Genomic DNA, 12,176 nt, shown 5'->3' with positions numbered 1-12,176 from the left:
TAATAATATAATATAATATAATAATAATAATTGTAAAACTTCACTCCCGGTATGCAAAAGATGAGATACTGAGAAATGTCAAGCGGCTGAAGGGTACCGGAATATTTGTAAATGAGTACCTTACCCGCAAAAATCTCAGGATTGAATTGACCTGCCTTGGCCTGCAAAAACGACAAGCAGTAAAGACGAGCAAAACATCACAGATACTACCCAAGATGTCAATGTCGATTAATACGAGCGGTGACAAACTTCTTGCGCTCGGTGTACATTGCACAAATCACGGAATTTTCGTTTCTGCTTAAATATAGACAGGCAGACAATAAAAATATTGTTATCACTTATACGATAGACAGTGATTTACCTGGTAAAATGAAAACAATGATTTAAACTTTTATCCGGCAAGTAGTGCATAAAATATTGAAATGTATATTATAGAAGCGAGGACACTTTTGATGCATGTATATATATATATATATATATATATATATATATATATATATATATATATATATATATATATATATATATATATATATATATATAAATATGTGTGTGTGTGGGTGTACTTGTCTATTTGTAGTAACTTTACAACAAAGCTTTTGTTGGCCTCACCATTTACATAATTAATCAGCAGTTTACATCATTCGATTTACTTTTTACAAATATGATAAACATAGGTAATTGTAAGATAAACTATTTGTTATATGATCGCCACCTGATGTATACATTTGTCCGACAGGCATTATATACAATATTGTAATGTACACTATACAAGCGACCACACTTTCTTTCATGCATGTATATATAGTCATAATTTAAATGCTCTTAATGTTGACCTCACCATGCGCATAATTAATCAGCGGTTTTCATCATTTGATTTACTTGATAATTATTTGTCATAGCATAGCTACCTGCACTGTTTATGTAATTGTTTGGAAATGAACACGCCTGTAACTGGCTTTATTAATATTGCAAGGTGATTTTGCGCTACAATAAGTTATGCAGTCCTCGTAAAACGTAACTCACCACTATCTATTGTGTTTTTCTTGTATTGTCAAAATGCGTACTCAAAGGCTAAAGAAAATGCAAATGACCGCCCCACCTAAAAAAAAAAAACAGAAAAAAAATAGGACAGATTATTAAATTTTGGCCAAATACATTTCATTTACTGTTTTAGAACCCAGGAGGTGTTTTATAGGTACTATTACGTTCGCTTTGGTTAAATATACACGTCAGGAATATAACATACCGTATTAAATGAACTAGTAAAACAAGAACAAATAATTCATCAAAACAGTGATATATCTCCATCTGGCATAAACTGCAGCCTTCGGTAGGTTATGATAAATTTGTCGAATATTTTTGTTTGAATACATCTTTGTTTACCTATATTTTTAATCCTATTCTTCCGCAGAACACATGCGCCGAATCAGAAATGTCATTTCACCATAGAACATGTGACTTCTGTTCTTCAATCTTTGGTGTTTATGAGAATTCTCTAAATACTGCTGTACTCGGCACTTTATATTTATATCCGATGATTAAGTCTCGCGCGCTCCGCTCACAAAATAACAATGACATTAAAAATATGCACATTCAGTGTTAAAGGTATTGCTGATATGAAAAAGCGAATACTTATTTTCAACTGGTTCCGTGCTAGTGAATTTAGTATCAAATTATGCTACAAGAAATACACTGTAAGAACCAAGATTATATAAGATGGGATCGAGAATGGGGCAATACAGCGTTCTTCAGTGGAAACAGTTCTAATAGTAAAGGTTTATGCATATTATTGAAAAACAACATTGATATTAAAGTAGAAAGTTACAATGGATTTTTTGAAGGCAGATTGCAATATCTGATATTATCTGTATGTGAATTTGAGATACTTCTACTAAATATATATGGTCCCAACTTAGACGATAGTACTTTCACTGAAAATATAGAATCTTTAATTGCAAATAATGATGATAAGTCCATGGTCGTAGGAGGCGACTTCAATACTGTCTTAGATGTAAAAATCGACAAGAAGAACAGTTATATCGAAAAACACAAAAAATAGGTAAATTAAACACAACAATCAATAATTACGAACTTGTAGACATATGACGATTAAAACTTCCTGAAAAGAGACAATTCACGTGGCATTCTAACACGAAATTTACAAAATTTTGTCGGCTTGACTACTTCCTGATATCTTCCAGTTTTATCAAACACACAACAAATTGTAACATAACAACTGGTATACGCTCGGATCACTCAATGGTACATATAAACATAGACATAAACAAACGTAGTAGGGGACCAGGTTACTTTAAGCTAAATAACTCCATTTTGTTTGATGATGAATATGAACAAAAAAAAAAAGAACACCCATTAGAGAAATAGTTAGGATTAACGCGGAATCAAATGCAAATGCATTATGGGAAATTATCAAAGAGACAATCAGAAATGAAACAATCAAATATTGCTCAGCGAAAAAGAAAGAAACATTAAGGACCGAGAAACAACTTATTAAAGAAATCGATAACTTAAAATACCAGATAAACGTTGATGATGACAGTAACGTAACTCTAGAAACATTACTCATAGAAAAAAAGAAATCTTTAGAAGACATCACATTCTAAAAGGCACAAGGATATTACATACGAACAAAAGCTCAATACATAGAAGGTATGGAAAAACATACAAAATATTTTTCTAACTTAGAAAAGAAAAAAGTGATCAAAAGACCGTTTCAAAATTAGTTATCGACAATGAAACTATTAAGGATCCTAAAAAGATATTACACGAAACTAAATCATTTTATGAAATCATTTACAAGAATACCTCGTCAGTTAACACATAGCATATTTTTTTCGACCACGAATCAAAAAAGATCAATCTAGTTCAGAGAAACTGGTTCGGAGAATTAACAGAAATTGAATGTACTAATGCGCTTTTAAAAATGCAAAATAATAAAAGTCCCGGATCGGATGGTTTTGACAACGGAATTTTACAAAAACTTCTGGAACGACATAAAACAATTTTATATAGCGTCAATTACCTTACCATATAGAAACGGCAACTTGACACAAGTGCAAAAAACAAGAGATAATAAATCTAATTCCAAAGAAAGATAAAGATACAAGTTCATTAAACAACTGGAGACCTATATCTCTTCTAAATATTGATTATAAAATAGCAACTAAAGCAATTGCTAATAGATTAAAACCCATATTAAATGACATAATTGACCGTTCACAACCAGGTGTCTTAAAAGGGAGATACATAGGAGAAAATATACGGCTTATAAGTGAAATCATTAACTTTTTGAACGCAAATAGTAAACCTGGTCTTTGTTGACTTCGAAAAAGCGTTCGATAGTATAAGTCATAAATTTGTCTTTGATTCACTAACATTCTTCAACTTCGGACCTTCGCTATTGCAGTGGATTAAATTATTTTACAATGATATGCAAAGCTGAATAACCAACAACGGATGTTTTAAAAAATAGAACGTGGAGTTCGTCAAGGGTGCCCCTTATTTTCTTACCTATTTATAATCACTATCGAGATACTTTCCATAGCATTAAAAAGCATAAGAATATAACAGGCATAATAATTAATGGAACTGCATTTAAAGAATCAGTCTTTGCAGATGATGCAACTTTCTTTACCATCGGAACTGAGAAAACACTAGATAATCTTTTAAACGTCATAGATTATTTTGGAGATTCTTCATGCTTTACGTTAAATGCAAAACAACAACAACACACAAATACATTACAACGGGTTGGATCACTACGAAATGACGAGAAATTATTCTGTAAAATGAAACGATTTAAGTGGACGTCTGACAATTAGGTATAACATTCACTAACGACTTGCAAACACGAATCGAATATAACACGAAAATTAATGAAATGATTGCGACATTAAACAAATGGAAAAAAAACAAACAACACAAATTAACGTTAATTGGCAAAGTAACGGTTAGCAAAATATTCGCACTCCCCAAAATAATATTTCCACTTACCGTACTTGAAAATCCACATGATCATCCAATAAGCTTAATAAAAAATCATTGTATGAATTTCTATGGGATGGAAAACCTGAGAAAATTGCAAGAAACGTTATTACACAAGATTATAAAGACGGAGGCTTAAAGGTCATACATTGCATCAATCAAATGTAGCTGGTTAAAACGAATATTTAAAGATGATGCTGCAATATGGAAACACATTTATCTAAAAGAAATTAAGGCTTATGGTGAAATTCTTTTATTTGCAGAAAACTGTGCAAAAGATGATTTGATAAAAAGATACAAAACAGACTTTTAAAAGATATTGCAACTACATATAGTTGGACAGAAATAAACTTTGAAACCGACGTAACAGGGATAAACAATCAAATTATCTGGAATACTTCACATATAGAAATAAATCACGAAACAGTCTATTTCAAAACATGGCATTCTAAAGGCATAAAATACATGAAAGATCTATATGATGTAGACAATAAGGCAATGCATACATTGGATGGCGTAAAAAGATTGTATGGTATCCCCACAACTGATTACTTAAAACATCTCTCTTTTATTTCTAGCATCCCCAGACAATGGAAGGCAGAATTACAAAAGAAAAGACTTGAACAAACAAAAAGTTCTTTCATTCAACAGGTCATAAAGTTACGTAAACCAAATAATTTTTTCTACTTGACACATTTGAAACGCAATACAAAAATAATTAACAAATCTGAAAGTAAATGAAAGCTTAGAATGGCCTTTTATCTGCATGAACCCCTTACGGAGTACCATTGACACCAAACTAAGAGCGTTCAAATACAAGTCTATAAAACGCATCCTTCCTACAAATGACTTCCTTCATAAATGCAAAATTTAGAATTCAAGTCTTTGTGACCTGTGTATTATGCGCACTGAAACTCTGGGATACCCAGTAAGTCAAGCACTCTGGTCAGACGTCACACGTTTCTTACATGACAACAAGATAAACATACAACTTGACTACAGAATAATAGCCTTTGGTCTAGTATGTTAAGCGAAAACAAAAGATATTGCAAATTTCATACTAATAATGGTCAAACATTTCTTACATAAATGCAGACTGAACAAGCACAAACCATATATTGCAAATTTCCTATCAGAAATAAAACAACGAAATCATAGCACAAACTAAGAATAAACTAGCTACGCATAATTCTAAATGGAGCGGTATAAATATTTAACAGGGAATATATACATATAAATACTCGTTTCGAAACACATTAACAACGCTCAAATTAGAAATTCACCTAAACGCCACCACTCTTCTACTCTCCTTTTCTAATTCTTGTACTATTTTTCTTTTTTACTCTATATAAGCAATGCCGATTTTAATACTTTTCTGTTAAATAATAAGATTGGAATCTTCGTCTTGTACAACAGTGAAAAATATGTAGAATATTGAAATGTGTGTATTGCTTTGTATATGTAAAAATTAAATTTAAAAAAATGCAAAATTGCCAAGGTATATCCAGAGGGGTGGCGTGTTTGTGGAAATAAAAAGGGAAGGACGAATCTTTAACAGGGAAAGCCACGCTAAAGAAATACAGTCTCCCTAGAGCGCAAACCACACAAGCGTAAACATGGACGCGTACGAAACCAACACACACACAAACACGCGCGCGCATACACACACGCATACGCACACGCACACGCACACACACACACACACACACACACACAGAGAGAGAGAGAGAGAGAGAGAGAGAGAGAGAGAGAGAGAGAGAGATAAACAAACACGCTCATACTCAGACAAGGCAAAACACACAGACAAGTGTGAAAAAACACAGCCGATCTCCGGTAAGGTACGCCCGGTGGCAAAACTGATGGTATGTAACCTCATTCATAGATAAAGGAGAAGAGGGCGTAAAAGCAAGGGGACGGGGGAATAAGAAAAGAAACACCGCCAACATACAAAACAAGATACGCAAAATTAAATACGAAACGGACAAAAACCAATTGGAAATAGGTTGTGCGCATTCATTTCATAACAATTGAATAATTACAACGATATGAATCAAATAATGAATGCGAATATGAGGAATGGTCATATTTCAGCATAACATGTAAATAGTTTACCTGAAAGACACGCGCAAACACCGATGTAATAAAGTTACAAGTGACAACGATTTCGGGTATTCAGTTCAAAATATATTCTGGTTGTACGTGACTGATATTGGCAGCGATGTCAATACATTCATAATGAGGCCCATCACTGTGGTTAAACTGCATGTTAGTTCATGATATCAGAACTTGAATGATGTTTATGTGGATGTATAGTGAATATGAAATGGAATTATAGGAATGATATATAGGAAAGAAAATACATGATAGTAATTCATATAGGATATGTACATACAGATGACCCTGCGACAACCGTATGAAGCCAATATTCCGTATAGTATGTATGATGTACTGAAGTAGGCCGTTAAGTCGATTTACTTGCACAATGTTTCACAGCAGATCTTGCTTTATATGTGCATTAAATCTAAAGGAGTCTTTTGTTTAGTATTTAATTCTAAACTTTTCATATTAACATAGCATTATGTGAATGAGATACAGATTAAGTGAAAAATATGGAAGTCTGTTAAAATATAATACAGACCACAACTTTGTGTTTGATACACGTGCAACTAAAATCAGTTATATTTGTATCAAATCCTTGGCTAGAAATACTGTACCGCGGATTATTACTCCAAGAATCTACTGACACAGCTGCGAAACTTACAAAATATAAAGCTAATGACCATTATGTATGGAAGTTTACATTAAAAGGAAATTAACTTGAACACGACAAAATAGATAGAAATTATATATTTACAAAATAGCATTAGAATTATGAAATGAATATAAAGACACCGAAAAAGTTTCAATGACCAAAAGGGTCGTCGGAGTATTGAACACTAGCCACCTGTGTGACAGGCTACCACACAAACATTACATTATTCTATATAGTTATAACTGGAAGTGGTTCTTATTTATACAAAGCAAAGCAAATCATGCGGATTTGCCTAATCGGTGGACGAGTCTATAAATTGATCTCTCAAACCTCAAATAAAACTACAGAATGGTCATTTTATCTGGATTTTACACAAATATATGAAAAAACTGAATATGTAGGGTGCTTGTGAATCATCTTTCTAACTGAGACATCTGCAATACTATTCATTCAAGACAATTCTCATTTACATGGGGATGTATGATATTGCAAAGCCTTGAATTTTCTTTTTGAGGTTTGTAAACAAATTCCTTGTCCGCGTTTTCTTATTTCGGAACTTACATTGTTTCTGAGGTACATTTTTCCATTGGATGGCAAAAGAAATAAAATTCACAGCGGGATTTTGTAAGAAATAAACTAAAATCAGGCAAAGCAGGTAAGGAAATCAACCCAGCAATAGAATCTGGTGACCCAGATTTACAATTTAATCGTTTCTGTCGTAAATTGGTTTCATTTAGGTGATTATTGTGAGATTACTGTATAAATGATTGCAGCATTTACTGTAAGAGCATACACATGATTTTACTAAGTTTAACAAATACTTCATATTTTAATTTTACTTTCAGCAGCAACTACAAGACCTCTTACAACTACCAAACTATCAGGTAATTATGTTTCTTTAATTATGCCCCCCCCTTTGAAAAAGGAGGGGTATATTGTTTTGCAGATGTCGGTCGGTCGAAATGTAGACCTATCCGTTTCCGGATGTTAACTCAAGAACGCTTGGGCCTAGGATCATGAAATTTGATAGGAAGGTTGGTCATCGTCAGTAGATGACCCCTATTGATTTTGAGGTCTGTATGTCAAAGGTCAATGTCACAGTGACCCTGAATAGTAAAACGGTTTACGGATGATAACTCAAGAACACTTGGGCCTAGGATCATGAAAGTTGATAGGGAGGTTGGTAATGACCAGCTAATGACCAGCAGATGACCCCTATTGATTTTGAGGTCAGTATGTTAAAGGTCAAGGTCACAGTGACCCTGAACAGTAAAACAGATTCCGGATGATAACTCAAGAACGCTTAGGCCTAGGGTCACGAAAGTTGATAGGGAGGTTGGTCATGACCAGCAGGTGACCCCTATTGATTTTGAGGTCAGTATGTCAAAGGTCAAGGTAACAGTGACCAGGAACAGTAAAATGGTTTCCAGGTAATAACTCAAGAACGCTTGGGCCTAGTGTCAGGAAAATTAATAGTTAGGTTGGCCATGACCAGCAGATGACCCCTATTGATTTTGAGGTCATTAGGTCAAGGTCACATTGGCCAGGAACAGTTAAATGGTTTCTGATCTTCTTGTCCAAAACCATAGGGCCTAGGGCTTTGATATTTGGTATGTAGCAAAATCTAGCGGTCCTCGACAAAGATTGTTCAGATTATTTCCCTGGGGTCAAATATGGCCCCACCCCTAGGGTCACATGGTATATATAGACTTATATAGGAAAAAACTTTGAAAAACCTCTTGTCTAAAACCACAGGGCCTAGGGCTTTGATATTGTGTATATGACATCATCTAGTGATCCTCTACTAAGATTATTCAAATTATTCCCCTAGGGTCAAATATGGCTCCGCCCTGGGGGTCACATGGTTTACATGTTCTTATATAGGGAAAAACTTTGAAAATCTTCTTGTCCAAACCGCAAAGTCTATGGCTTTGGTATTTTGTAATGTAGCATTATTTAGTGGTTCTCTACCAAGTTTGTTCAAGTTATCCCTCTCGGGTCAAATATGGCCCTGCCTCAGAGGTCAAATGGTTCATATAGACTTATATAGGGAAAAACTTAGAATCAATGTCCATAACTTACATCATTCAAATTTGGACCACATGGACCACATGTATAGTTTTGAGTGGCAAGATGAACCTTGACATAAGTTGACCTTGATCTTGACCTAGTGACCTACTTTCACTAGCCTTGTTATCGTAAAAAGATAAGGCATTAATGTCGGGTTTTATTCTGAATGGATACTAGGCTTGATATCACAAGAAAACAGCATTTTATTTTTAATGGATACTAGCCTTGATATCGAAAGAAAACACCACATTGATGTAGCATTGTTTCTATTTGACACTTGCCTTGCTGACTATTGAAAACAATGACAACACTTTTTGTGTTTGTTTCTTTGTTTTCAGAAAGGGGTAGTAGCATTGTACGACTTTCAGCCTCGAGAATGTGATGAACTGCTAGTAAAAAAGGGAGATGTGATCACTGTTACATATTACGAAGATTCAAACTGGTGGGAAGGAAGGAACTCTCGAACAAATCATAAAGGATTTTTTCCTTCAGCTTATGTCAGAACATATAACAGTACAAAATAAAAAGCTGTACTTAAAAGAAGTAATGTTGGTAGGTTGGCCAGTTTCTGTATTACAATGTCGTAACCCAGACATCTATCAAAAGTTCATCTTATTCAGCCATGAATAAATTTATTTTGGGACCGTTAAAGGCCGGATGTCGCTTAACAAAAATTATACACGCAGTGCGGAATTCTTTCCTTTGAAACTGCTATCGTTTACAAATGAAAACTAAAATGTTGACATTAAAATAATTACTTTTTTACTAAGTAATTATTCTAAATCAATTAAAGGGTTTCAGTAACAGTTTATTTTAAATTTTGACGTTTTCTACCTTAAGTTAGGGGTTAGAATACCCCACCTACCAGGGCTATATTTTCGGCAAATTTAATAACTCATAAAATTATTTAAATAAATAGATTTCGCGAAACAATTCTGTTGCGATTCATAATTGCTTTGTTTACATGACATACTATATTATTTTACAGACAGTTGGGGTTAAAGAGAACGTGCTTAGAAAAAAAAGCGCATCAACTACACGCTCTTTTGCAATAAATCGAGAAACGAATAACTCCTACTCAGAATGATTTGGTGACTCAATAGAGTCCTCTAATTGTCGATGCTTAAGTAAGTTCATATGTACAGATTGACGTTGTATGCGTTATGTAGTACAAATATATACAAATGTAACTGTCGCAATATTTGTATGCTTTTAAAATAAACAATGTTTACTGAACAATACGAAAGACCGTTATAATATTTGCTGGACTAGTTCGTGATGCTACACTGTATAATCTGATGTCAATAAACTATTGTAAAACAATGATGCTTCTCTAAATATCATTGTAAAGGTAGCACAGGTTAGCATTTGCATTTGTCGATGATTTCTGCTGGAAACAATTATAATACCGGTATTTTGATACTTGAACGAAGATTAATTACTATTGCGATGCCTGGATATTTTTCAGCATTCGGCAGGAATAAATAATCAGAGGATGTTTATGAATTAAACATACCTTACCTAGGTTTAACATGCCACATTTTCAGTTACAAATCTCATGTAGTAGTCTTCATGGCTTATGTATGACACATGCGTTAGTATTGCAAAGCATCCTATCAGTCATTTTCTACAGCGTACAAAATTGAAAAGAAACTTATTACAAAACATACGTTACTTAGCACATTAAGTGACACTGAACTAGGATAGTGAGCGGGTTTTGCTATGCTGTGACAGCTTCATGGCAGTGGCTTTTATATTTAAACTGAAAATGTGGCATGTTAAACCTAGGAATACAATTATAACACATAATACAAAATAGTACTTGTATTTAGTTTTATAAAATGCAGAGCACTTGGTTGAAATCCTTGATACAACATTATCTTTATATATATATATATATTCATTATACTTGATATATCATTATCTTTGCCCCTGATATGTTGATTATCAAAGATGTACTCTTAGAGTAAAAGACTCTACTCAACAATCGCTGATATTTTTTCCCATTTTAATGAAAGTGAGGGGATTGTAGTCACTGCAGACAACGACAGGGTATATGGCCGCACTTAGATATACTTCAAAGTGCTGAATTGCCAAAATTAGAAGAAGACATTTGTTTTTAATAATACAGTAATTTGTCTTGATAATTATTAAACTTGTTTGAGAATTACCAGACAGGATGATCAATTCCAAAGTTATCTCATTGTAACAATGCCCCCACAAGCACCAATATCATTAACATCTAGTGCTAACTTATATGTGTTTTTCTTCAATATGGGTGCCAAAAGAACTTATTCAATCTAGATTAGTGCCTTAAATTTTTCAAATCATTTTTGACATATATGACTCCAGATATGTTTTGAATTTTTAGTTTATAAACTTGTTAAGGGGTCAAAAATTAAAGAAAAAATTTGACATTTTCTGTAGTATTCAGTAATACCAATAAAAACGCATAAGTTGTCTTTTACCGGTTGGAACTGAAAATCAGATAGAAATTCAACCTCAGCATCGAAAAGTTTTACCTGACCCTGTCCCACTATATGACCATACACTATATGTACAGGCTCGAGTCTAATAAACAAAATATACTCTATAAGCTATGGCTGGTAAGTAAAAAGTCCCTTCAGTGCTTCCGTAGTATATGATGTTGCTTCACATTTGCGTAATATCTGGGTGAAATTGTAAAATGTCGTTTATTTGATAAATTTTCATCATAAACATGAACAAGAGAAATGTCAAAATCTTAAGCCATCTGTACTGACGGATGTTAAAAGACAATTTTCTTTACATGTATATTTGATGTGTTGAAAATGTATAATTTATGCGCTATATTTTACGCTTTGAAGCTTTTGAATGGGACGGTTGGGATACATAACATCGCAGACGCCATTTGTCTCGCATAAAAGTGTTGCTTTAAGATGTCGCTACGGATGCGTCTAACGGTGATACAATAACACACAATTCAATGTCATTAAATATTTGCTTTTTGAAAATTTGAATTCCGACCTTCTATGAATGTGCCATTGTATTCCATGTCAGTATAAATTTCTTGATAATCTTGTTTACGATACTTTCGTAAACTAAATAAGATATATCTATATTCTTTCCGTTATCTAGTCAGCTGGTATTTCATTACATTTATGAACATTCCTCAAGGCAAATTATTATCTTCTGGACGATTCATATTATCAAAATGTTTTCTTGACACTTTCTATTTCCCTACAGCACAGTAATGTTACTTGATTTGTCATATTTGAATATTCCTATGACATGATTAATGGTAATTTCCCATGTAAAAAATTCCCATATTTGAATATTTCTATGACAAAATTAATGGTAATTTCCC

The 12,176-nt window shown here is 33.4% G+C and overlaps 1 protein-coding gene across 1 annotated transcript in view; it reads left to right on the top strand.

Moving 5' to 3' along the window:
• LOC123564446 (growth factor receptor-bound protein 2-like) overlaps window positions 1–10,829 on the top strand; it is a 39,003-nt gene extending 28,174 nt beyond the window's left edge. The window contains exons 4-6 of the mRNA XM_053526959.1: window positions 7,606–7,644; window positions 9,169–9,382; window positions 9,819–10,829. Coding sequence (XP_053382934.1) covers window positions 7,606–7,644; window positions 9,169–9,354 — 225 coding nt within the window. The 3' untranslated portion in view covers window positions 9,355–9,382; window positions 9,819–10,829. The remainder of the gene's footprint in view (window positions 1–7,605; window positions 7,645–9,168; window positions 9,383–9,818) is intronic.
• Window positions 10,830–12,176: the final 1,347 nt, after the last annotated feature.

Source organism: Mercenaria mercenaria, chromosome 2 (assembly GCF_021730395.1).
Source record: "Mercenaria mercenaria strain notata chromosome 2, MADL_Memer_1, whole genome shotgun sequence".
In the NCBI taxonomy this organism is placed as follows: domain Eukaryota; kingdom Metazoa; phylum Mollusca; class Bivalvia; order Venerida; family Veneridae; genus Mercenaria; species Mercenaria mercenaria.
Note: the sequence above shows the minus strand (reverse complement) of the source record. Positions and strands in the feature narration are given on the sequence as shown.